The sequence below is a fragment of the Nomascus leucogenys genome, chromosome 10, assembly GCF_006542625.1.
Source record: "Nomascus leucogenys isolate Asia chromosome 10, Asia_NLE_v1, whole genome shotgun sequence".
Classification (NCBI taxonomy): Eukaryota; Metazoa; Chordata; class Mammalia; order Primates; family Hylobatidae; genus Nomascus; species Nomascus leucogenys.
This window is the reverse complement of record NC_044390.1, coordinates 84,190,853-84,217,884: the sequence shown is the minus strand read 5'-3', so window position 1 is coordinate 84,217,884 and position 27,032 is coordinate 84,190,853. Positions and strand designations below refer to the sequence as shown.

General features: G+C 45.2%; 1 protein-coding gene across 4 annotated transcripts in view; it reads right to left on the bottom strand.

The window, feature by feature from the left end:
- The window catches only part of FBXW8 (F-box and WD repeat domain containing 8), a 120,624-nt gene continuing 93,592 nt past the window's right edge, over positions 1 to 27,032 (bottom strand). For 2 of the 4 annotated variants that reach the window (XM_003274438.4, XM_012510040.2), the window contains exons 8-11: positions 21,863 to 21,990; positions 8,039 to 8,212; positions 4,928 to 5,038; positions 1,313 to 4,414 (exon numbers count right to left, since the gene is read on the bottom strand). In XM_003274438.4, coding sequence (XP_003274486.3) covers positions 4,270 to 4,414; positions 4,928 to 5,038; positions 8,039 to 8,212; positions 21,863 to 21,990 — 558 coding nt within the window. In that variant the 3' untranslated portion in view covers positions 1,313 to 4,269. Of the gene's footprint in view, positions 310 to 1,312; positions 4,415 to 4,927; positions 5,039 to 8,038; positions 8,213 to 21,862; positions 21,991 to 27,032 lie in introns of those variants that run through there. The other 2 variants (XR_004032064.1, XR_004032065.1) reach the window with 2 other exon arrangements.

Genomic DNA, 27,032 nt, shown 5'->3' with positions numbered 1-27,032 from the left:
TCCTTGAATAGCATCGTTTTATTCAATGTCATTTTGTTGGAACATTGAGAAAAAAATTGATTCCCAGCTGGGGCCTCTGTCTGTGTACAGTCTAGACGTCCTCCCGGTCTGAGAGTTTTCTGGGCACTCTGGTTTCCTCCCACGCTCCAAAGATGTGCAGGTGAGGTGTGTTGGTGTCTGGTCGCAGTCTGTGTGTGTGGGGTGAGTGTGCCCTGTGATGGGAGGGCATCCTGTCCAGGGTAGGTCCCTGCCTTGCACACTGAGCTGTTGGGATAGGCTCTGGTCGCCCACCAGCTTGAACTGGAATAACTGAGTTGGAAAATGAAAGAAGGAATGAATAAAAATTATTGTAAAATAAAAATTGCCTCCCATAACCATACAAATGCACAATAGTAAATGACGCTGTACAGAAGTACCCAGTGAACCCGTTCATTCTGGTGTTTGACCTGTGTGGTGGAAGGAGGCGCTCCTGACAACTTTTGCTTTGCAAACATTTATTTTGTGATATAACTCACCATCGCTGCAACTGCCAGCACCGAGTCACCAAAAATTGGGTAATTACCTTGTTTTTAGTAATTTTTCTTAAATGTATGTATAACTCATGTCTACTTAATGTTTAATATTAGAAAGTTCTAAAGTTTGGTGATGTTTTTATGGCCAGCAATATGCTGTGGGAACTTAACTCTTGTTTACATCCATTAGCCTATAGTAAAATTAGTTTCATTATACATCATTTTGCTTAAAGTTGCCATTTCTTTTTTTGAGACGAAGTCTTGCTCTGTCGCCCAGGCTGGAGTGCAGTGGTGCGATCTCAGCTCACTGCAACCTCTGCCTCTTGGCTGCAAGCGATTCTCCTGCCTCACCCTCCTGAGTAGTTGTGATTACAGGCACGTGCCACCAGGCCTGGCTAATTCTGGGGTTTTGCCATGTTGGCCAGGCTGGTCTTGAGCTCCTGACCTCAGGTGATCTGCCTGCCTCGGCCTCCCAAAGTGCAGGGATTACAGGCCTTGAGCCACCTTGCCCAGCCAAAATTAGTTTCATTATACCTCATTTTACTTAAAGTTGCAGTTTCTAAGAAAACCTATCGATGATGGTTGGTGAAGAGTTACTGTACCATGTTGCGGGTCTCCCGGATCCTGGGCTGGGAGCCCCTATAGGGGAGGTTCTGGGAAAACCCACTTGACTGTGGGTTTACAAAACAACCATGGTGGGAGGTAAGATTTCAAGGGGGTGGGAAGAGAGCTGGAACCGTGGCATACCAGGGGATTATCACTGTATGCCTTGCCCAAGTTAAAATAACTTGACCAATAAATAAATTCAAAGCATTTAATATCAGAACAACTACGGACATCATAAAGCAGAAAGCAAGTCCGACAGTGTTTTGAGATGCGACATGAGATCTTCCGGTGTTTCACCACCCAGCTCCCCGGCAGCATGCTCAAGTATCTTCTACCTTTAGGGGAGCCGGGGATGGAGGTGTCCCTGAGGACTAAAGAAGGAAAGTCAAGGATCAATTGGCTAAAAACTCAGAATTTGTGAAAGGGTCTGGATAAAGGTAAAGGGGCTTAATTTGGATAAATGTTGCCTTATAAAGGAGCATTTATCCTTTCCCTGTCAGTGAGATTGATTCCAGGATGTTGAGGTTTGCAGCAGAAAACGCTGCCTGAAGTAGGCGTGCTTGAAGATTACAGCTTGGGTCCAAAAAAATTCTCCTTTACAAAACCCAGGCAACTTTCACGAATGGCAGGTACGTTACAAACAGGCTCTGCGGTGGGAGGGGCTACACTTGGGACATTTTTACACTGGACCAGCTGCTGGCTGCTCTAATTCTGGGTCTAATGACTTTACACTCCGTTATCTTTAATTGCTGCAAACTAGGAAGGGTGAATGCCCCTGCAAAATGAACTGGGAACGCAGACTGAAGGGGCTGCTTTTTGAAAAGAAAAATATTTTCCCCAGTGGTCCAGATGCATTAAGACTATGAGAAAGGGTGGGGCTTGATGAAAACCTTCTAAAGTGAGGTCACCAGTGAGCAGTCTGACCACCACATGACATGACGAAAGTAAACGAAATCCTGCATTTGCTACCTACAGGCTGTCTCCACTTAAGAAGTCATCTGGTTGAAAGGAAGCAGAAAACCCTCCAGTCCATCTGTCTGCAGGAAGGCGGGGTCTGAAAGAAAGTGCTCTGGACGGGGAGGTGACGCTTCCCAGTCGCAGCTCTATCTGCTCCGTTCCCCTATGTAGTTGGAGATGAATATGGAATGGCTGCGTATCTTAAGCAATCTGAAAAACCTTCCAGAACCTTCATGCCGTGAAGGTTCTAGGCTTTGGAGTAATGGCAAGCACTTCCCGCTGATACATACACATGTGCAACTGAGAGGACTCGGTTTTCTCTGGGATGAGTGTGGACAAACGGTTCCCATGTGGTAGGTACTTCTCCTGCATCCTCAGGTACCTTTTCTCTTCTTCGTAGACCATTGTACCTTTTTGTTTTAACAAGAGTTATATATTTTGTCTTTTTTTTTTTTTAAACTGCTTTTGGACTGGGTGCAGTGACTCACACCTGTAATCCCAGCACTTTGGGAGGCCGAGGCAGGCGGATCATTTGAGGTCAGAAGTTTGAGACCAGCCTGGCCAACATGGCAAAACCCCCCGTCTCTACTAAAAATACAAAAATTAGCCAGTTGTGGTGGTGGACGCCTGTAATCCCAGCTACTCGGGAGGCTGAGGCAGGAGAACTGCTTGAACCCAGGAGGCAGAGGTTGCAGTGAGCCGAGATCAGGCCATTGCACTCCAGTCTAGGTGACAGAGAGAGACCCCATCTAAAAAACAAACAAAAAAACCTGCTTTTGGCTTTATATTAACTAGTGGTTTTCGATTCCGTTGATGTCTGTTTTTATCCTGGTTTAACCCCTGCCTTCTGCTTTGGGATTGCTGCTACCTTTTCTGAGCTGAGGTGCCAGCCCCTCCCAGCCCCATCCCCTGGGTTTCGTATTCTGTGCTTTTACTGTCAGCCCAGTCTAGAGAGTTTATAGTTTGTTTTTATTAACCTCTTTAAATCCAAGTAAATTCAGGAGTGTCTGGAATTGTCTTATTTTGCTTTTTGTCGATTTCTCGCTATTCTGCATTGGGGTCAATTCCTAGAAAAGCAGGGCCCTGCCTGAGGGTATAGCCCATAGGGTGCAGTGTCTCGGGGTTGGGGGGTTCTATAATTTGGCCTGTGTGGTGCGAATCTTTGTGCATCTGAGCTGTTCTTTGTGGCCTTCGTACAGGGTGGTTTTTTGTGCATGGTCTATGTGTATTTGAAATTCCATACACATCTACTGGATCCAGCTTGTTAGTGATATTAAGTAAATCCTCCAGATCTTTACGTTTTTCTCACTGATTTGCCTCTCGTGAGAATGAATTTTATTTCTCTTTGTAGTTCTATCAGTTTTTGCTTTGATATTCTGAAGGTATATTAGGTGGATGCTGTTGCTGTTTAGAACTGTTGAAAATCAAGAGTAAGGCAATGGCTTGCTTCCAGAATACTTCGGAAATGGCAGCTCTGTATCACACTGAACAGTTCTCTCCTGTCCTGTTTCATCTTGATGGCTGTTTGTTTAGTCAATGAATATTTAGAAAATATTTGCTTTGTATCACATATCAGACACAATAGTAAGCAAAATAGTCATTAATGACTAAACTGTATAAGTATATAATTATAAACCATGGTAAAAGCTGTGAAGAAAAAGTACTGCTCTACCAGCTTGCTACTGGAAGGTGGTGGTGGCAAATGTCACAGAAGAGCACCCTAAGTAAATACAGGGAAAAGGACATGGAGGTTATTGCCTTGGAGGCCAGGGACAAGCACATCCAAACACCCTTGGAGGGAAAGAGAGAAGGGGCTGGAGACCGGAAAGACGGCCTGCAGGGCTGGAGCTGGGAGGGCGGACACACAGAAGCTGGCTAAGCAGGGACCGTATAGGGCTGCGCAGCGAGATCCCCGAGGCGTCCTGAGGGAGCTGAGGCCAGGGTGGCCGGCTGGGTGGGGAAGGAGGCTATGTTTGAGTTGGCAGCATGTGGGACTTGAGCCCCAGCACACGCCAGCTTGCCCCAGGTACCGGGGGAAGTGCAGGGGTCGGGGAGACACGTGCCGTCAGGCATGGCACCCTGAGCTGCTTTCTTCTCCTAAACGTTTACCACCTGTGCAGAGCTGCCTGGAGTTTTAAGATGGATAAAACTGGTTCTTCCCATTTTTCTCCTTGCTCCCAACTGAGGCACGTCCCTAAACGTGGTTATAGGGAAAGGCCAGTGCGAGGTCGTAGTAGTGAGTGGCCATGGCGTCACAGGATGAACGGCAGACAGGGAGAGGGCTCTGGAAGGCCAGCTGGTCCACCGCAAACTCGTAGGCACGGATCAGTCCCCGGTGTCTAGAAAGAGCACAAAGATGGTGACAGGTCAGGGCTGCCTCGCTGGGCCCCACCCCAGCCGCTTCTGTCTTTGCAGGAGGCATTCGCCTGAGACCAGACAGAGGTTCATCTTCACAAAGGTGTCTTCTGGGCACACAGTATCAGATACAGTTCCGAGCTTAGCGGTCAACGTGGGGGTGCACAAGTCGGATGGATGCAGTGTCCCAGGGCAAGGACTCAAGAGGGCGGGCCTTGCCCCTGACAGGATTCTAACCACAGCAGGCCCCTCAGCATACGGCTTGCCCTCCCTCTGTACAGCCGACAGCGTGGACTCGCCCCACGGGGCTGTCCTGCATCAGATGCTGGGCGCCCAGTACAGGTCAGCATCCATGTTTATGTTTCCAATTCCCAGAAAGGCAGGGCCCTGCCTGAGGGGTATAGCCCATAGGGTGCAATGTGTCACGGCGGCGGGGTGGGGTTCTATACATCAGTCAAACTAAGATGGTCTCTTACTCGCCCAGCCCCACCACTAACCGCCTGTGAGTAGTGAAGCTGTCCAGGTCGGCGTTTCGCATCACCGTCTGGTAGGGCACGTTGGCCGTGATGAGGCTGTGGCTGCTGAATGAGATGTGCTGCACAGGGTGTCTGGAAGGCAGCAGGAGAGAGCTCGTAAGGGGGCGTCTACTGGGCCTGCGCTTGCTGCCACAGACCTGGGAGTTCAGAGCTGCAGGGGATTCTAGAACCCATAAAGCTAAGCTTCTCTTTCACAGAGGGAGCAGGGCCCCCACGGAAGCAGTGTCTCACCTCGGTTCCCAAAGCTCAGGTGAGCAGGCCACGCTTTGGGCATGACTTTGTAAACAGGTCTGCATGCCCCGTACGCATGCTGGCATCTGCCCCCACAACCTGGTACATTCCAGACATAAAGGGCACACCCTACTGGAGATGAATCAGCCACGAGCAACAGAGACTGGCCCATTGCTGCCTCCCTGGGCAAGTCCCTTGAGCTCTCCCAGCCGGGCTCTCCATCATCTATGGAGCACTGGGGGCACGTTCACTGTTGATCCATGAAGGTACCCCCCATCCTGCTCACAGGGCTGCGATGACACACGTACCCTGGGTGATGAAAGCACGTTCGGGACATCTTGGAACAAAATGGCCCCAAGTCTGTTGAACAGAGGTTTGCGTTCATTCTGAAACTTTCGTGCAGTACCTGCTGTGGTCACGGCACTGAGCTAGGAGACACTGGATTAAAAAGATGTCTCATCCAGGTGGATGCCTGGCCCAGGGAGGGCCCTAGCTAGTGAAGAAGGTAAGATACAGTCCCAGAAAATGTGACCAATGCTTCTGTAGCAGGAGCGATGTTACAAGCTACAAAGAATGTGTGACCCAGAGTTAAGTGCTGGGAGGAGGAGCAGGAGGCGCTGCGGGCTGAAAGGGTCTGTTGGGAGGGGTGCACAGGATGGCTGGGGCTGCTCTCCTTGACTAAAGCAAAGGATTCTTGGGAGTGAGGGAAGCTGGGAAGCAGTCCCTGCCTCCCCAGGGTTGGGACACCCACAGGAGGAAAGTGGTGGTGGACCTGGCATGGGACCTGGAGGATGAGAAAGAGCCGGGGAGGGAGGGCAGGCCTGGTGGAGGCCCACAGCCTGGCGGACTGACGGCACCCTGTCAGGCAGGCGAGGACCTGGGCTGAAGAGACTGAAGCGGACAGTGGGGGGTACGTGACAGTGAACAAACGACAGCCAGACCGGGGCTCAGAAGAGACTGGGGCCTGGCAGCAGGCACTGCAGGTGAGGCCTTGAGCAAGTCAGTGAGTTCTGGGCAGGAGACTGTGTGTCTGTCAGCCTTGTGCTGGTAAAAACAGTGACCGCGTCGGGGACAAGCCTGGACCGCACAGGGGCGGTGCTGGGATGGGGCCACACCTCTGGGGAAGGCCTTCCTTAGCTAGGCTTCATCTCAGTGGCCTGTCCCAGGGAGTGAAGCTTCGCCGAGAGAAAAATGAGATCTGCTGGAGTGGGGGGCTGGCAGCCATCCCTGAGGACCTGCCTGAGGACCTGGATGGCTGATCCAGGGTTTTCCTCAAAGGCAATGCTTCCGGGAATTTCAGTGCGGGAGTTTTAGTTGCTGTTTGGCACCACCTGGTGGCAATTCAGTGCATCACCATTCAGAAAAAGGGCCGAGGCTCCCTGGACAGGGACAGCCACAGAGGGGGCAGGCTAGGCAGTACCCAGGGCTCTGTCTGATCAAATGTGCCGGCCACAGTGTTTGCCAACACCGCCCTCCAAGGAAGAAGCCCATTCTGCATGTAACCCTGCCGCCTCTTGGAGACGCCTGTCAAATTGCTGACCTTGCACTTCCATAAAGACCATGTCGCTGCTCAGAGGTCACGTTCTCAGAGGTCGGTTTACCTTGATTTGCAGTAAGTGGGGAACAAATCTTAGTTCATGTGCGAAGGCCTTACCCTGTTTCTGCTCTTCTATGTTGTCATGCTTAGAGGCCACTGGCCCAGAATCATCTTGGTTTTGTAGAGATGGGGTTTCATTCTGTTACCCAGGCTGGAGTACAGTGCAGTCACTGCAGCCTCAAAGTCCTGGGCTCCATAGAGCAAGAGTCACTGGGACTAGAGATGCATGCAACCATGCCTGGAGAATTTTTTAAGAGGCAGGGTCTCCCTGGGTTGCCCAGGCTGGTCTCAAACCCCTGGCCTTGAGAGCTCCTCAGTCTCCTGAGTAGCTGGGATTACAGGTGAGCCACCGTGCCTGGCCAAATGCCTCTTCACAGTGGTGCTGAGGGGCAGCGAGGGAGAGGGCCAGTTGCCTTTCTCCCCACCTGTCTCAAAGGCAGGGTCTCCTGTTCGAGGCCTGCAGGGCCAGGTAGAGGTGGTGGCGGGTGGCCTCAAGTCAGCTCTGATGAGCCGGCCCTGGGCTGGGCTGCTGCTTTGAAGGTCAGAAGCAGGCTCACTGGAAATGTCTTAACCAGTTAGGCGCCACTGGCGTAAACCTACCTACATCTGTGACGCCATCAGCTTGTGCTTAGGATAGTATTTATTTATATCTCGAATAGTGGTGTTAAAGGTGGAAATGACAGATTCCTCCTTGGTTGGAGCCTGAACCCCTTCAGTCCTAAGTGCTCTTCTCTGTAAACAGCATGAGGAAAGTCTAAGCAACGGGCAGAACCATGGTTACACATGACGGACTCGAGTGGAGGACAGCAGCCGGGCCAGCCCTGCCTTCCACCTGTGGGCAGGTGGGGTGTCACATCCTGGTCTAGCCCAGTGAGCTTCCTATGTTTTTGAGTTCCCTTTTCTGTTTATTAAGATGGAGAAATCCTAAAATAATCAGAATAGCACTTGCAAAAAAGTAGTTTCATTCTTAGAGATAGCTGGGCCTGACTAATGTATGAATCGTGACAATCTGAATGTCGTCAGAGACAGGAACTGCATCCCCACTGACCAGCGCCATTTCCAAGCCTGTTTCCTCCTCTGCAGAGCAGTGCGGGGACAGCAGCTGGCTCCTAGGGTCACAGTGAGGATTCACCTGGCGAAGCCGGGGGTAGGGGGCATTTAGCACCGTGCCTGGTGCAGGCTGACTAGTGCTGCCTTCCCTCTTCCTACTAGAAACTCCCAAGAGTGTCTGGAATGCCCCTTACCCGGAATACACCTCCCACAGCTTCTGGTTCGTCCGATAATCCCACACGGACACCAGGCCTTCCTCGCCTCCACTGACGATCTTCCAGTCGTCCATCTGCACAGCACAGACCCTGAGCTGATGGGCGGAGAGCGACAGGGCGATGTTACCGCTGCGGAGGTCATGGATCCTCACCCTGGACAGGCCCAAGAAGAGCAGAGAAGGGAAATGGGGTTAGAGTCAAAGCTTGAAATGACAAACCCCCCTCCGCTGTGCTGGTGTATGCACAACACTGCTATGAAAAACTCCTCAGTTGCAAACATCAAAAATAAGGATGTCAAGCTTTTATCTCCTCATTAGGAGACTGTCAGGGAGGACCCACACCGTCTCATCTGAGTGGTTTAAAAGCACACGGAGCAAGAAAGACGCAGGCCAAGGACAGTGGCTGCCCACTTTACCTGCTTAACAGGGAAAAGCCACCTGCGCGACTGCACGCGCAGGTTGGCCTGAGACGCCTGTCCCAGCAGTAGGTGTACTGCCCAGCACAGTAATTTTGCTGTTGGTAAAATAACCTGTTAAAGGCAAGAGCTACAAAGCCAGACACTCCAGATCCTCACCTGGTTAGGAAAAGAACACTTTTTGGGTATTTCACTTGACTTTGTAAGTTCATTGCTGTCTTGCTGGAACTGAGAAAGGGAAAGCCTTTATACTCGATAAGCACAGCAGAGCGAGGATCAGGGTGTGTGTACCCCTGGGCAGTCACTTACTGAAATAATTGCTTGCCTTATAATAGTCCACATTTCTTTAAGAACCTCTTTAAAAACTACTTTTTATATATGTTGAATTTTTTACGAGGATAAATTAGGTAATGGGACAGAAATCTCGTATCCACTACAAACACCACCCTACTTAGTTTCTACAATAAGCCACAAAGGCTAAATCAAATTCATTACATTTAATAAATGTAAAGATAGATAAGCTTAAGAGACCCTATGATGCAAGTCGAAAAGGAAAAGACAGTCCCTGCCCTGAGAAGACCCCAGCATCTAGCAAGGAACAGGACAAACACAAGGATGTAAGATTAAAAACGCACATCTGGCCCAAAAGCTGTGGAAAGAGGATTCTCTGAAACATGTCCTGTGCCCTGACTCTAGTTATGCAAGCATGCGCGCACACACGTCAAATTTCCAAGTTCTGAGGGAAAATTATTTTGAACCAATAATTCTACACCTAGCTTAGCTACCAAGTGTGAAGGCATAATAAAGACTTCTTTTTCTTTAACAGAAAAGGACTCAAAGTGAACTACCTGTGGATACTCTCTGAAAGAAACTGGCATAGCAAGATACCAGAACAAGAAGACAGATGGCTTAAGTGGGACCTGATGTGTCTGCTGGGTCCATGGAGGCACACAGGACAAACCTTCCTATTAACAAGAAGAGCTGCCCATGGATCACAAAGTAAAAATATATGCTATGCATGAAAAACACATCTGCAAATGAGGAAGAAAAGATGTTACAATTTTAATGCTAGAAAAGGCAGATTTCAAGGCAAAAGCATTCACTGAGAGCACTTACAACAATGAAGAGGCAGTTTACTCAATGTTCGGTCAGACCTGGAAAACAAAACTCCATGGATCACATTTCTTTTTATAGGTTTTGTTTTTTATTTATTTTTTTTTAAAGACAGGGTCTCGCTCCCATCACCTAGGCTGGAGTGTAGTGGCACCATCATGGCTCACTGCAGCCTCAGCTTCCTGGGCTCAGGTGATCCTCCCACCTCTGCGTCCCGAGTAGCTGGGACTACAAGCACGTGCTACCATGCCAGGCTAATTTTTTTTATTTTCAGTAGAGATGGTTTTGCTATGTTGCTCAGGCTGGTCTCAAACTCCAGGGCTCAAGGGATCCACCCACCTCAGCCTCCTAAAGTGCCGGGATTACAGGCATGTGCCGCTGCACCCAGCCTATTTTTTTTTAATTGTTTCTTTAGTCACTATAATCTATTCAGAAATAATCTATTTCTAGTTCTTGAATTTTTAAAATCTCCAAATCTGAAAACTTAGATGAGTAAATGGCTTTCTGGGAAAATACGAATTATCAAAACGAATCCCCAGGAGACAGAAAATCCAAGTAGATAAAATAACAAATAGCCTGAGGAAGCCAGCAAGGGGCAACAGTCCCTGCAAAAAAAAGAACAAGTGACTTTGGCCAGACCTGTAAGGACCAGCTGCCTCCAGGGCTAAGTTAACTGTTCCACAGCCTAGGAAAAGGAGGAGAGCTTCCAAATTCTCCATGAAGCCAGCATTCTATTACCAAAGCCTAACCCTGAGAGCATGATCAAAGAAAACTACGTGTCTGAGTGAAACATCAGGAATAGACTCCACAGCAAGATGCCACAGACAAGGGGAATTGACGAAAAACCACGTGGTCATGTCCATGGAAGCCGAGAGCAATGGGATGAAACGTCACAGCCGTTCCAGATGCGGTCTTTAGAAACAGTGAGGCACTGGCACCACCATTACTTCACATTGCTTTTTAAAAACCAGACACAATTAGACAAAAGGAAAAAATGAAAGGTAAAAAAATCGGAAAGAAGTGGGTAGACTTCTCATTAGTGAGAAGGGACAGTCCCAGAGAATTCAGTAACACAGAGTCAAATATAAATTGATATGCTAAAATCTAGTTTAAAAAATAGAATCAAAGAAAACGTCCCATTTGTAACAGCAGTTAGAGGCAAAATACTCTATAATAATCTTCTCAACTTGGAGCTCTACCACATATATTACACAAATTACAGACAGCACAAAGAGTTAAACATAAACTATAAAACATATTCAAATGAGGAAGGCCTTTCTAAACAAAGTACAGAAGGTGAAAAAGGGGTTTAACTTTCTCCTGTTGGGGGAGAACAATCAGAAAGTCAGTCCAATGATAAACTGAGGAAAATGTTTGCAACAAAAAGAGCTAATGTCTTATAATAAATGCCTTCAAATTAGTAAAGACTGACAACCCATTATTAAATCGAGAGAAAAGATAAGAAAAAGCAATTCACAGAAAAATACTAATGGCTTTTAAACACGTGTAAGATGTTTAAGTTTGCTGGTAATAAAGATAAATCACACAGTAAAACTACAATGCAATGCCACTTGTCACCAATCTACCCAGCAAAGGTAAAGTTTGGTAACATGCCCTACGAGGCACTGTGTGGCAGGGAGACATGGACAGGTAGGTTACTCCTAGACAGCTGAGGCGAGCAGAAATCCTTCTTTGGGGAGTGACTTGGCAATATCCAACCAAATACCACATGCACCTCACTTCTGAGCTGGCAGTTCGACTTTGAGGATGTAGCTACACAAGTGTCCACATACACGCAAGGCCAGTCACTGCTCTTAGTCGCAAAAGAGGCTTCTGTTTCAGACAACATGTTGACGGTTCCACTGTAAAACGCTTAAAAATCCTGGATAAAATCCTTTTAAGGGCACTGTTGAGTTCATGTAGTAAGTGACTTCCCCAGGACCTGAGCTGAAAACCAGACAGGAGAGGGTGAACTGCGACTTCAGGGGAGGGGAGGCTGCTGGCAAGCGCCAGGCTCAGCTCCGTGGTTTCATCAAACACACTGAAGGGCCACCCAAGGCAGGGAGCAGAGTATGGAGACTCCTGTTTTCAATACAAAAGCATGAAAGTATAGTCCCTGAAATTAAATTCGGGAGATAGGCTGGAAGCAGATCAGAGAATGTGTGAATTAGAAGAAAAATCTGAAGAAATTACCAAGAATGGAGCACAAAGAGATAAATATGACAACTGTGAATGGGGGTATAAGAGACATGAGGGACCGAAGGGGTGGTGCAGCACACGCCCCAAGTTCCAGAAGGAGAAACAGAGCGTGGACAGTTAACAGCTGATGTTTCCCGAACTGATGAAAGACATGCATGCCGACTCAATGCACACGAATCAAACACAAAATACATATCTAAGAGTATAATTTAAAAAATGGGAAAACACAAAGACAAAGAGGTCCTAAAAGCAGCCTGAGCGAAAAAGATATTACCTATTAAGGAAAGATAATTAGACTGACAGGAAAAATCAGACACATTTTAGCTGTCATGAACTGGAATGATGTAGGTGACACGATTAACTAGCTCATCAACTGAGTGCTAGTTAAAGCAATTATGGTACATCCATACAGTGGGACCCGGGGCAGAACTACACAGGCCGACTGGCAGCCGTGCGCACAGGTGTGTGCTGGGGGACGTGCGTTTAGGCTGTGCGTGTGTGGGCGGCCCCCGGAGAACGCTCAGCATTTAAGCAGTCGCAATGAGGGAGGCTGACAAGGCTGCTGGGAAGAGGGGTGTGCTTCGCCCTCTAGGCTACTCTGCTTTTGAGGCCCATTTTGAATGTGCATACTTCCTGTTTAAATAAAATCAAACAATTTTAAAGATCAAATTCTGGAAGCACGTACTTGAAACATTAACAACAATTACCTTGGAGAAGAAAGAGGGGAATAAAGGAGGCTTTTGTGTTTTATTCTGGACGCCACCATGTTTAAAAAACAAGAATTCATTCATGACCGGGAGGGCTTCAACGGTCACACTCTCTTTCTTGAGCTGAGAGGTGGATGCGTGGGCATTCTCGGTTATTCTTGAAACTGTACACGTACCTTATATATGCTCCCATACATATGTTCGGTTTCATAATTAAAAAAAATACTTTCATCTATTTCTTAGAAAAGGTGAAATAAAACAGGATGGAACAACACGTCGTTTTAGGACACAGAGGAGAGACTGTTTCTTCTTTCTGCTAGGCCATGTAACTGACAAGGCAACACAAGTGAATACATATACTCAACGCTGGGAAACAGGTAGCACAGCAAATGGGCACCAGAATATGCCAAGACAACCGATTCCAGGGACAAGTTGAGAGTTCTTTATATAGAGAACATAAAATTCTATGTGGCCAAGAGTAACAAGCCCTTCGGACTGGTCACTGAACCTTTCTGGACCAGCATTAGATGGTCTTGAAGAGGTCTGCTAGACCCAAAATTCTGAGATCCATAACAAGTCCATCCAGTGGACAAAGATGATAATGTATAGATGATACATAATAGGTCCATTGCTACAAAAGCTGCTCAGTCCCTGACTTGCCAGTGAGGGATCTGGGAGCAGAAAGATGCAGAGAGAGCTTGAAGATGACTTTGCAAACAAAGGTCTCTCTCTGTCGCATTTACAGACACCTATCCTTAGGCATGCGGAGGTAAGAAAACTCAGGCTGTGTGTGCAGAGAAGAGAAAAAGTATAAATGCTGTAGAGAACTCTGACTTTAGGCCATAATGGGAACTTGAAAAGGACTGGGGAAAGGGGGAGCGAAAATGTTTACCAAGTACTTTTCAGTGCATATTTGGTTAATCAGAGTCTATTCAGCTATGGTGATTTCCATAAAGAGCTCCTCTGTTGAATATTTATACTCCATAATTTACAGTTTGGCTGTTAAGGAGACAAAGGCAAACACAAATTTGGTCCAGAAGTTCAAAGTTTGCCATCTGTTTTCCTATTGTATTTAGATACCAGCATGGATGGCTCTAAACAAAATAAACAAATAAACCAAAAGATGAGGCCTCAGTGTATTTTATATCACTAACAAAAAAAAAAAAAATAGGCCAAACCAGCCTTGAATTTCTCCCCCTTGGGAAAAAGGAAAAACATTTTTCTGACATCTCCTTAGAGAAGCACCACTCTGGCTTCTCGTCGACAGAAACAGCAGACAGCACAGTGTGCTAAGTCCACCCAAGCCATTCAGATTCACATGAAGAAACAGGTATCCGCCTCGGACATCTGACAGCGCGCAGCACCGGCCCGAATGCCGTGCGCCTTGGCAAAGCCCGTCATCAGCTCAGCACTCAAACCAAATACTCGACGCTGGGAAACAGGTAGCACAGCAAATGGGCACCAGAATATGCCAAGACAACCGATTCCAGGGACAAAGAGGAGCCAATGGTAGATATTGTGAATCCCCATCTAGCGAGTATTTCATCAACTTTGCCCGTTGAAAGGAAAAATAATTGGTCTGAAAGCTGTAATTGTATTATGTTTAATATTCATGGTTGGGCTTGGAGGACGTTTCCAACACTCCCTCTCTCCAGCCCCTCTCTAATGAAAATCACGCCATAGGAGTCGGCGGTAGCCCACCAATTAAAACAAAAGACACCAGAACCTTCCAAAGACTCCAACAGAGGAGCATCCATCTGATGGGCAGGAAAACGTGCTGGAACCGAGAGGGAAGCACGCTCTGGTTGGTCCTGTGTTAAGAGCTTTGAATAACTTATTGTAACACTTGCAGATGGAGCAAATGCAACATTTACGCCCCAATCACTCTCTCTCTAACAGCAGGCAGCAGTAGCATGAGCACAGCACACAACTTTATATTTGTCAGGGCAAGAAGCAAGCACCGAGACTCTGTAATTGGGGGGGGTCACAACTCAGGGCGTGCTTCCTATTGGCTTGGATTAAATACTCCCATATGATAATGAGGAACACTGTAGCTGATGGCAAGCTGAAGCCTATTCAGTGTCTGGCTCGGCAGTTTCATTAAGGAGGACCTGACCTTCAGCTATATTTCTACCCAGAAAATAAAGGGAACAAGCAATAAGGTATTACAATGTAGGCTTTTTTTATGACCAAATTAATTTTAAAAATAATATTTTTTTAAAGAAATCAATACATGATTCTGTTTGGTCTCACTGAACCTGGGCTATTAAATATTAAAGAGGATTTTAAATATAACCTTATATGCCAAAATCAATAGCTTTATCTACAAAGCACTGACAATGGCCTTTGGTGAAAGATTCATTTTAAACGGCAACTAGAAAAACGTGTATTTTCAGGTAGAACTGCCAGTTTAATCTAGCTAGGCTAAGCTTAGTGCTCTCTGTATTTTAAGGCTGTATCTCTGAAGTTGAGAGTTCTCTGTATAGAGAACATAAAATTCTATGTGGCCAAGATTAACAAGCCCTTCGGACTGGTCACTGAACCTTTCTGGACCAGCATTAGATGGTCTTGAAGAGGTCTGCTAGACCCAAAATTCTGAGATCCATAACAAGTCCATCCAGTGGACAAAGATGATAATTTATAGAATGCCAAGAAAAGGGCACATGCTCCCAAGTTGGAAATACTAAAACATTTAGTTATTAACTAAGTCATGAGTATTTCCTATATCCATATTGTTACTTTCATATACAGTGACACTATTCAACATGCCTGACATTTGCAAGTTTACTGTTACTTATTTTAGAAAGGGTGAGGTATTGTAATCAAAAAGCTGTACAGTGTGGTAGTGCCAGAACACAGACATACAGATCAACAGAATAGAACTGAGAGTCCGAAATAAACCCTCAAAGTTACAGTCCATTGATTTTCAACAGCAGTGCCAAGACAATTGAATTGGGGAGAGAATTGTCTTTTCAACAGATGGTGTCAGGATAGCTGGATATCCACATGCAAAAGAATGAAGTTTAGGTCTCTACCTCACACCATATACAAAAATTAACTCCAAATGGATCACAGACCTCAGTGTAAGAGCCAAACCTATAAAACCCTTTGAAGAAAACTTAGGAGTTAATCTTTGTGAGCCTGGGTTAGGAAATGGTTTCTTAGCTATGACATCCATAGCACAAATGACAAAAGGAAAAAAAAAAAACCAGACAAATAGAACTTCATCAAAATTGAAAACTTGTGTGCTTCAAAGAATACAATCTAGAAAGCGAAAAGACAACCCACAGAATGGGAGGAAATATTTTGCAAATCACGTATCTGATGAGAGATTTGTACCTGGGCTATATTAAAAAAAACTCTAATAACTCAATAATAAAAAGCCCAATTAAAAAAAATGGGCTGAGGATTTGGATAGACATCTCTCCAGAGAAGATATACAAACAGGCAATAAGCACGTGAAAGGATGTTCATCACCACTGGCTGTCAGAGAAATGCAAATCTAGAATTCGAGACAGTAGCAGGTGTTGGTGAGGAGGTGGAGAAACTACAACTCATCCAGTGCTGGTGGGAATGTAAAATGGTACAGCCACTATAGAAGAGTCTGGCAATTCCTCAAATGGTTTAACATAGAATTACCACATAAGCCAGCAATTCCACTCCTAGTGTATTTCCCCAACTGAACTGAAAATATGCATCTACATACAAACTTACACATAAATGATAACAGTAGCATTATAATAGTCAAAAGGTGGAAGCAACACAAATGTCCACTAATTGATATAAAGAAAATGTAGTATATCTGTACAAGGGAGTATTACTTGGCCAGAAAAAGGAATGACATACTGATACATGCTACAACTTGGGTTTATCTTAAAAACATGCTGAGTGGAATAAGCCAGTCATAAAAGGTCATAGATTACATCATTTCATTTATAGGAGACGTTCAGGCAATTCCATAGAGAAAGAAAGTAGATGAGTGGTTGCTTAAAGATGGAGGGGATGAGGGAAATGGGGAGTGACTGCTAATGGATTTGGGGTTTCTATTTGGGGTGAAAATGTTCTAAAATGTACTGTAGTGATAACTACACAATCTTATGGGCCTACTCAAAACACTAAATTGTACAATTTAAATTGGTGAATTATGTGGCATGTAAATTAAATCTCAATACAGCTGCTAAAAAATAAACTTGAGACCATGGGGGAAAACACTGGAATTTGCTGGCTCAATGACTTAGCAACCCAGTTACGGCCTCACATTTGCCCTTAGCACCAACTCTTGGTTCTCCATAGCACAGCACGGATAAGCTTCTCCCTGTTAGATCCCCAGTTGCACTGGTGAAAATGAGCAGATCACAGATGAGAAGACTGAGAGCTACAGAATAGGAAGTGCCCTCATTTAATAGAGCCCTTGACTGCCAACTACTGTGCTGACTTAATTCACTGAAAAGAAAGGAGGATGTTCTGATTCTGGCCAGAACGGTGTAAGCCCACTGCTGCCTCTCTCCTGCTGACTGCCAGCAAAATCTACGGACAAAACACAAAAACAAACACCTGAGGACTCTGGGGAGTCAACCCAAGCTGATGGATTGCAGAGGAGAGTCAAACCCATGGAAGTGGCTGTATAGGGGAGGAGTTTCCCATGTTTTTCCCTTTTTCCTCTTGCAGCCTTGCCTTGAGTATAGGCTCCAACATGCAGAACTGTGTGGTGGTGCAGGAAGCTAAAACTCCAATAGAAACTCCATCTTTTTGACCAGAGGAACAAAAGGGGGCCCCTGCAGTCCCCAAAGAATAGGGGTGAGGGTTATTGTGGGGTTTTTTTTCTCTTTCTTGTGGCTGTGCCCCAAGGACAGTCCCCAGTCACATGCTGCATGGTGGCAGCGATGCAGGCAGGTAGAACTCTGAAAGAAACCCCATCTTTCTGACCAGAGAACTATAAGGGAAAGGAGTCCCTAAAGGCTGGAAAGTGTAAGGATTGAGAGAGGAGGAACCTCAAGAAAGGGATCCCATAATACTATGTCTAAACCCACATAAATCCCAGGCTCATCCCTGGGCTATGTGGGACAGATTCAAAGCAGGACAGCAATGGCTTTAAGAGCTCAACTAAGACTGAACGCCAACCCAAGTGGCACATGCACAGACCAAAAACAGCATAGAAATTGAACAACTTTGGAAAGCAAACTGACATTGGAGTCACCACCCACAGAGGGTAAAACAGAACTTGCCGTCTGAACCTAACCAGGGTGACTGCCTGTTTAAAAGCAAAACAAAACAAAAATCATTTGTTGGAGGATTACATAACAGGATCCAGAGTGTATATAACATGACATCCACAATGTCCAGAATACAATTCAAAATTACTTGACATACCCCAAACCAAAAGCCAAACAGGAAAATGTGACCCTTTCTTAAGGGAAAAGACCATTAACAGATGTCAACCCTAAGATAAGCTAGTTTGGGAACCCTCAACGACTTTAAAGAACTTGTAGCTACCTTCCACGAGGTAAAGGTAAAATGCATGGGAATACTGACAGTGACAACCTCAGCAGAGACACAGAAACTATATATAAAAAAAGAAACAAATGGAAATTTTTAACCAAGAAAATATGAAATCTGAAATAAAAAATTCACTGGATAGGCTCAACAGCAGAACGGAGATGACACAGGAAAGAGTCCATAAACCTGAAGTTAGAGCAACGGAGATGATGCAGTCTGAGGAACAGAAAGAAAGGTTTGGGAAAGAACATGAACAGAGCTTTGGTAGCCTGTTCGAAAATTTCACAAGGTTTAATATTTACATTATTGAGGTTATCGGAAGGAGAGGAGAAAGGGATTATTCAGAAAAACTATTTGAGGAAATAATGGCAGGAAACTCCAAATTTAGTGAAAGACATAAATATACAGATTCTAAATGCTTAATAAACCCCAGATAGGGTTTAAACTAAAAAAACCAAGTGATTACTTCCTGCAGACTTTTCCTTAGTGACTCATTCAAGCTTCTCATAAATGTCCCAATTCCTAAGCTATTAATTCATTGTTGCCTTCAGTGAATATACACTTTCATTTCATTGAAAACACCACTGATTCCAAGAAGCATCATTACTTTGTGTAACTTTTAAAAATGCTGCCATTTTATGATGCTATTGTAAAAGTCCATTCTGATTTCATAGATGTGAAAATTTTTTTTTTTAAATGTACATCTTAGAATAAATAGAAAATATACTGTGCTAGGCACCCACCGAGTACCAGAGAGTGTGGTAAGTGGAATGGACGTGAGCAGCCAGTCCTAACGCCGATGTGCATCACTCCCCATACCATTACTCATTGCTCTTTCTTCTTAGTCTTAGCAAGAAGAGACAAAATATGCATTCAGAAAAACTCATTGATCTACACTGACAAAACTCTTATGCAAAATCTCACTTTTCTCTCTGCTCCCATCTTTACAAGCCTTCCCTCCCAGCAAGGGAAAAGCATACTCTAACATTAACTCAGTTTCCACCCCAATCTTTCTCTTGCTCTTCATCAGACTCCGTTTATTTTTTAGTTTTTCTTTATTTTTTGAGATGGAGTCTCGCTCTGTCACCCAGGCTGGAGTGCAGTGGTGTGATCTCGGCTCACTGCAACCTCTGCCTCCTGAGTTCAAGCGATTCTCCTGCCTCAGCCTCCCGAGTAGCTGGGATTACAGGCATGAGCCACCATGTGTGGCTAATTTTTATATTTTAGTAGAGATGGGGTTTCACCATCTGGCCAGGCTGACCTTGAACTCCTGACCTCAAGTCTGGTTTTTCTTGAGTGATAGGATACTTTTTCATTTTTACTTTAAGCCCACTGTCCCCCACACCCCCAAAATAAAACTCCTTGCAAAATTCCACCCATGTTTGCAAACTACTTAAAACTGATTCCTTTAATGAAAACATTTTTGTCTTAATCTGGGGCAGTTTTATGTACCTTTAGAGTTCATCTCATTCCCAGGTTATTTATAAAGCACTAAGAGAATGCAGTGGGAATTAAGTTTTCAAAATAAAATAGGAAGGTTCTAGGGTTTGTAAAAAATCGCATCAGTCAGTAAGTGACAGCCAAGGACATAGTTCTCTTCATAATATTTCACCCCTTACTCCCACTTTTGACATAAAACATAAGCTATACAAGCCTGGGCCAGCATCTCTAATGAGATCTTACTCACAGCTATTAAACCTCTGGGGAAAAAATGTAAGACTTCCCTCTACCACACTTAGTCTAGCTTCCTCATTCCTTTTTTCTAGATGTGCAATTTTTATTAAAACAACAGATTTTAAACCCATATATTCTAAGCTGCTGACCGAGCAACCCTGACTCAGGGAGTATTCTTAAATATGATGGCTGGCCCCTAATGTACCAGCAGTGGGCACACAGCTGGCACTGCTCTAGGACTCACACTGGTTAAATGCCAATTTGGATGCCCCACCTCCAACTCTAAGTCACTAGTCTGTTCTTTTTATCCACAGAGACAGAGCGTTTTTTAAAAAAATGTAACATTGGCTTACTGATAAAATGGACTTAACATAGTCAGATTTGGACTGCAAACTGACCACAGAGCCCTTTGACACTATGCATGCATGGAACACCTCCCTGGCAGTGCGTATATAATGAGGCAGCCTGCCCCAGAGCAAAAGTCACCTTACTGAGTGTATACAGTCAGCCCTCAGTATCCACGGGGGATTGGTTCCAAGACCCCCTGCAATTCCACAATCTACAGATGCTCAAGTCTCCCTTTACATATAAAATGGTGTGGTATTTGCATATAACCTACACACATCCTCCCATAAAAACCATCTCTAGATTACTTATAATAGCTAATACAATGCCTACACATCGCTTCATTATGATTCAACATAGTACTTGGCTTGCTGCAAATTCAAGTTTTGCTTTTTGGAACTTTGTAGAATTTTTTTCTTAATATTTTTGAAATTATGCAGAAAACAGAGGTTTCTTCTCCGCAACACCCTTCTGGTTTCCGGTGAGCCTAACTGTGGCTGAAGATATAAATGTTCACACTGCAAGCAAACTCCGAGCATCATCTACCATCCCAAAGAGCTCTCCACATCGCCTCTCCTCAAAAACAAGCAGCTGCCAGGTCCCTGTGTGGAGATCCTAGGAGAGGAGCTTGGAGCCTCTGTATAGCTCAACCTGAAAACTAAAATGCGGGATTAAAGCTACAAACTGACTTGATTCTTTTGCCGTGCCACATGTGGGGCCACTTATCAAGCCTAGTTTCTAAAGAGAACTACTAGCCCAGTGCGTGCCCCCCACACACACTGAGGAGTTCAGTTCTCAAGCACCAGGGACATCAGCCATTTTAGGAGGCCTTATTTTTCTTCCCAATAAAGCATACTTACATCATTTCCTTGCTCTAAATTGGGGGTGGGTATCTAGAGGTGAAGGTCAGGAGTTGAAAATATTATTTGACAGAATAACTATTTTTGCAAGCTGCTGCACTGGTGGGACAGAGGCCTGGGATCTGGCACAGAGGAGTACCCGCCTCACGATCTGACACCCACCTCCGAGCAGCCCGCCACCTGCAGCCCGGGGCTGGGCCCAGGGGAGGGGGCGCCAGCAGCCCCTGGCCCTCAGCCATGCTACCTCTCTTCAGGGCACTGGATCAGACACAGCAGATAACTGGCCAAAAAAAAAAAAAAAAAAAAGAAAAGAAAAGAAAAAAACAAGGAAAGAAGAGGGGGGAGAAACCTAAAATTTGGACTCAAAGGGTCTTTTCAAACACTTTAATCCTTTCGTGCTGATGGTTCCTGGGGCGCCTGGGGCTGGCACAGGCCCCTGTACCGGGAAAATCCGACTCCCTAAGCCAATGCGTTAAAGAGAAGGCTGCTAATCAGCTAAATAGAAACTGGAATCTGTTCACATGAAGTCTCTCTTTCCCTCCATCACCAGAGGGACACCACCGTGTTCTGAAATACACTCTTGACATCATTTGGCAGGAAACCCTATTTTGTTGAACATGATTCATCCCTTAGGTTATTGTTTTTAATATTAGAAAGTGAGCTTTCAAGTGCCAAACAAATTTTGCAGCAGGGGACAAAAGATATTCCAAGTGGTCTCCCTGGACCTTCTACCAACTGCGTCCACCAAATGGCTTAAAAGAAAACCTTCCCGTGGTGCTTCAGAAATGAAGCAGAGACATAGCTACATCCAACTATTACCTAATACAGGACTTTGTTCTCCGAGTTGGGAGTGTTTATGGGATCAGGGCTGAACTCAGGTGGGCAGAGCTGTTGAGTGAGAACCGGGCAGTGAGAGCAGCGCAGTGGGGGCCAGGGGGCCGGGCCTTGGCAGAAGCTGTGGGGCTGCAAGGCAATGCCCTTCCAACTCACGTACCTCCCGTCCATGTTGCCACTGACCATGAGGTTGGCAGGGCTGTCGCTGAGGTTGACACACGTGAAGTCACGGAGAACGTTACCCAGCTTCAAGAGGCAGCGTCCTGCTTCCAGGCTATACACCAGGATCTGAGAGAGGAAGAGAAATGTGTGGGCCCATAATTCCATACACCAGGCCGACATCAAACACTTTCATTTCACCATCGTGGAGGGCATGATCCTTACCACTCAGCTCCAGTGAAGATGTTCTGCCACTTAATTTCCTGATCTTTTTCAGGTTACTGATAGTATAGGGACATGGCTATTAGAGTGCCAAAAAGAAATGCAAAGGAAGAGAGAAGGAAATCCAGCGAATTCCTCAGGCCAAGGTGCACACTCCGGCCACAAGGAAAACGTGGGGAAATCAGGTATTCTAATTTCTTAACAAAGAGAAAGCCGTCTGGAAACCATGGGGCCACTGACTGCTTCTGATTTGGAACGAATGGGAAAGCTCGCAAGGCATCAGGAAGCTTGCAGATGAGCCAGCATGAGTTCTCATCTGAATTTATGTCACAGGCAGGAAAAGAAAGAATAGTACAAGGACCAGGACAATGAAGCTCGCACAGCCACTGGATGCTTCCTTCGGACTGAACTATAAACCAAAACACAAACTCACTCCCAAACACTTTTCTCTTCACTCTCTGCTTACTAATGTTAGGATGCTGTGTTCCACAGGGTATGAAAGTAAATAAGAAGATACCCCTGATTTCCAGACAATGTATTGTTATATTAGAACACCTCTGTGTCTTCTCTCCAGTGGGGGGAAATTTATGTTTTTTGCTTAAAAAGTATTAATTCAATTCAACTTAATTCAAAGAACATTAAATGCTTGCTATGTGTCAGTCACTGTCGTAGGTGCTGAGGACACAGTCCTTGCCCCCAATTCACATTCGGAAGGCTCCTCGTTAACACACACACACACACACCAAGTTCTGAGCATACTTTCTATCCTGGAGATCATGTGGTTGATATTTTAAATTAATGAACTCAAAAGTTTTTGGTTTTTTTTTGGGGGGGGGGCCAGCAGGGACAGGGTCTTGCTCTGTCATCCAGGCTGGAGTGCAGTGGCAACATCATAGCTCACTGTAGCCTCAAATTCCTGGGCTCAGGCAATTCTCCCACTCAGCCTCCCGAGTAGCTGGGGCTATGTGTGTGTAACACCACGGCCTGCTATCTTTCCTTTTTAAAAAATTTTTTAAGTAGAGAAGGGCTCTAACTATGTTGCCCAGCCTGGTCTCAAACTTTTGAGCTCAAGCGATCCCCCTGCCTTGGCCTCCCAAAGTGCTGTCATTACAGGCATGAGCCACTGCACCCAGCCAAAGGTTTTTGTTTTTTGCTTTTGAGACTGAGTCTCACTCTATCGCCCAGGCTGGAGTGCAGTGGCGCGATCTTGGCTCACTGCAACCTCCGCCTCCTGGGTTCAAGCGATTCTCCTGCCTCAGTCTCCTGAGTAAGTGGGACTACAGGCACCCGCCACAGCGCCTGGCTAATTTTGGCCAGGCTGGTCTCGATCTCCTGACCTCAAGTGATCCTCCCACCTCAGCCTCCCAAAATGCTGAGATTACAGGCATGAGCCACCACGCCTGGCCTCAGCCAAAGGTTTTAATAGTAATATTTTGTAGAAAGATTTCTCCTCTCAGCACACACATGGAAATGATGTGCATTTCTTCTTGTCAGCCTATACATTTATGACTTACCAGGATACAGATTTTTACTTTAGTATTGAGAAGTTAATAATAAATTAAATATTCTCTACCTTGAAAATAATCCTGTCAACACACATTTCTAACGAGTGAATCTTTGGAAGTTTCTAATGGTCAAAACAACACTGTAATATTAACTATCGCCAACAGCATCTGGAAGGAAAAAGGACAATTTCAAATTTTAAAATGCCCTCTTAATCCATAAAGACTACAGAGAACAATTGCAGTTGAAAAGAAACATTTCTGACACAGAAAATTTCAAAACTTTTAAAATATCAAGAGTAAATTTATTCTTCCAAGTAAGTATATACAAATAACCAAATCTCTTATCTTCAGAGAATAACCTAAAAATTATATAAAATCGGCACCTGGAGGGAGAAAATAAAAAGAGCAACCTCACATTCTATTATAAAAGTAGTATTCGGCCGGGCGCGGTGGCTCACGCTTGTAATCCCAGCACTTTGGGAGGCCGAGGCGGGCGGATCACGAGGTCAGGAGATCGAGACCACGGTGAAACCCCGTCTCTACTAAAGATACAAAAAAATTAGCCGGGCGTGGTGGCGGGCGCCTGTAGTCCCAGCTACTTGGAGAGGCTGAGGCAGGAGAATGGCGTGAACCCAGGAGGCAGAGCTTGCAGTGAGCCGAGATCGCGCCACTGCACTCCAGCCTGGGTGACAGAGCAAGACTCCGTCTCAAAAAAAAAAAAAAAAAAAAAAAGTAGTATTCTGCATCTACTTATCATTATAGAGTGTTCAAAAATTTGGACTCAATATTCTCTTATTTTTAAAATACTTCAACTTCTGTAGCAGGAAGGTAAGGCCTTTAAGTCAGTAAAATGTTGATGGTAAATCTAAGAACTGAAATCTGATACTGAGTAGGTTCATAGGTCTTTATGTCTTCCAGTTGTTCTTTTTTGACAAGTGGATAAATTATTTCTTAGTGATATAGTGAGATGTAATCCCTTTCCAAAAAGACTCTCTGCAAATTCATCATAAAGGCATCTAAGTTAGTAGTCCAGAGTCCAATATTTTCTAAAATGTTTAATAATTCAACGAATCAGAACTATCTGAAGAGTACCTTTACCATGACGTTTAGTTAAAGACCACAGAGATTAGAAAACACATTACCCATCTCAAAGGCAGTTCTTTCCATGTTACAAGTCCCTTAACGACCTTTACCATTTCTCCCTCCCTCCCACACACTCTCTCTCTTTTAATAAGGTTGAGCAAATGGGACTTCATTTTATCTGATTGCCATAGACTAGTGAGATTAATTATTCATGCTCACGCTCTCCCTCTTGTTAAGACCATGCATTAGACTAATTTTTCTCTTTATTGCCCTAGTTGGGTGAGTCTCAACCCATGGCCACTTGACTCATTCTCAGAGGTGTACAGATATGCTGGAAAAACCTACCCCAGCTCAAATCCTGGAGAAAAATATTCTGCACTAATGCGGCTGCCAAAGATGATGTTGAGGATGGTTCCTTTTAAGTACCAGGTATATATTAGAGAAGAACTTGAACAGTGATTACAGAGCAAATTTTTGCAGGCATTAGATGTTTCTGTAAGAATTAGCTAAACCATGTTGAGGCTGGTTGTGTGTTTTACAATGGTAACTATAGGAAATGCATGACACAGAAAAGTTTTCCTCCTCTTTGGCTTCCAGGTAGACCTAGAAGGCGACGAGGGAAAAGCAAGCACTATCTTTAAAAAGAACTCTAGCAGAAAGTTCTCTATTCATCTGTTTTTTTTTCTTAGAGATCTTAAAGTATTTCCATAAATCCTAGTTTTAGAATCTTAACTTGCAATTTTGTCAATGATTCTGATGTATCTGAAATCTATTTCTAAAAATCTTTTTCTGATTTCAAATATGATACATCTTACAACAAATTCTAACATAATAGAATTCTATAAAGTGGTAGCCCTCTGTATATTCCTCTCTCAGATATCACCACTTTTAACAGTTTGATATGTATACTTCTAGACTTTTCTTCTGCACATCTGTCTGTGTATACACATTTTTTTCCTAAATGGGATTATTTCACAACTCCTTTTCCCTACGTGTCAATACCTATAGATAGATCTTGTTCTTTTTAATGGTTGTGTAGAATTTCTCTGGATACACAATTCCATATGGATTGTTTATAATTCTTAGATAAAATAAATAATGCTGTGATTCATTCAAGAGCTGGCCAACAGATATTTATCAATCATTTTCTAGGCACTGGAATGAACGTGCAGGGACGCTGGGTGACGTGCAGAAGTCCCAGCCTGCTGCCAGCTGACAGAGCCTGCCTCTTCCCCAGCTGAGGCCTGACCGCCAGCTGTCCTGCTCCTCCATGGACGGGGCCTGCCTCTCTGAGGAGACCCACCGATCATCTTCTAGCCACGTCCTGGCAGCTGGTGTCTTAAGCAGCAGGGGCGGCGGTCCAGAGTCAGGAAGGAGACGCCAGCTACAGGCCCAACAACTGGGAGGCACCAGCCACCGCCATGGGCAGGCAGGCCCCGCAGCATCCAGGTGTGGCTTGGACTGGCTTTCCAGGCAAACTGTGAAGGAAAGAGCTGAGAGATGGCTCTTGTCCCTGTGGGGGCAGGGGGCAGGGTGGGAGGTGGGGTGAGCTCAAGGCAGACCAACTTCTTCCTTCACCCAGTAAGTAATGGATTAACACTGCAAGCTTTTCCTAAATTGGGGGCTATCACCCTCATAATTAATCATGAACCACTTGCATACTGAAATCACTGTGAAGAGATTATAGAGCCTTACCCTCTCAGAATTTTGGTCCTATACTGATGAATGAGGAAAGGAACTCTGTGTTTTAATTTTACTGAAATACTGAGTCTTCATACTGAAATACCTGCTACAGGCATTAAACCACCACCAACCACCCCAGCAGCTGGCTCAGCTCCCCAGAAGCCCAGCACTGTCTGTCCAGAGAGCTCAGGAGGAGTCGGAAGGCTTCCTTCCAAGACAATAGCATTTTAAAAGCTTTTTCAATTGAAGATGATTTGTTGGCCGTCATTTAAAAAAGGGCAGTGGCAAAGAGAGCCAAAGGTTAGGAGGTGCTGTGCTGGGCTGAGCGGAGTATAAGAGAAGAGGCACGAGAGGAAGATGTGACTACACTTCCTGGAGATGACACCATCTACCCACTTTCTTTTCTGATCCCTAGTAACCTATCTCCATCACTACCTTACATATGTGGCTCTTGGCTCTTCTGAATGGGGAAGTCGTGATCAGAAGCCAGATGCTGGGCAGTGAGGCAGTTAAACTGCCTGCTCTCTTCTTTTCTGTCCACTCCAGCTGCCTTTGTGCTCTCTTCTCCATGATGTCCTCGGCACACAGTGCCCGTTCCCCTGGTCAGTGCTGAGAGTCCTTGCTGTCTGCACGTGTCACGTGGTGTTTCGACAAGGCCACCCTGACCTGTGTCTTGTC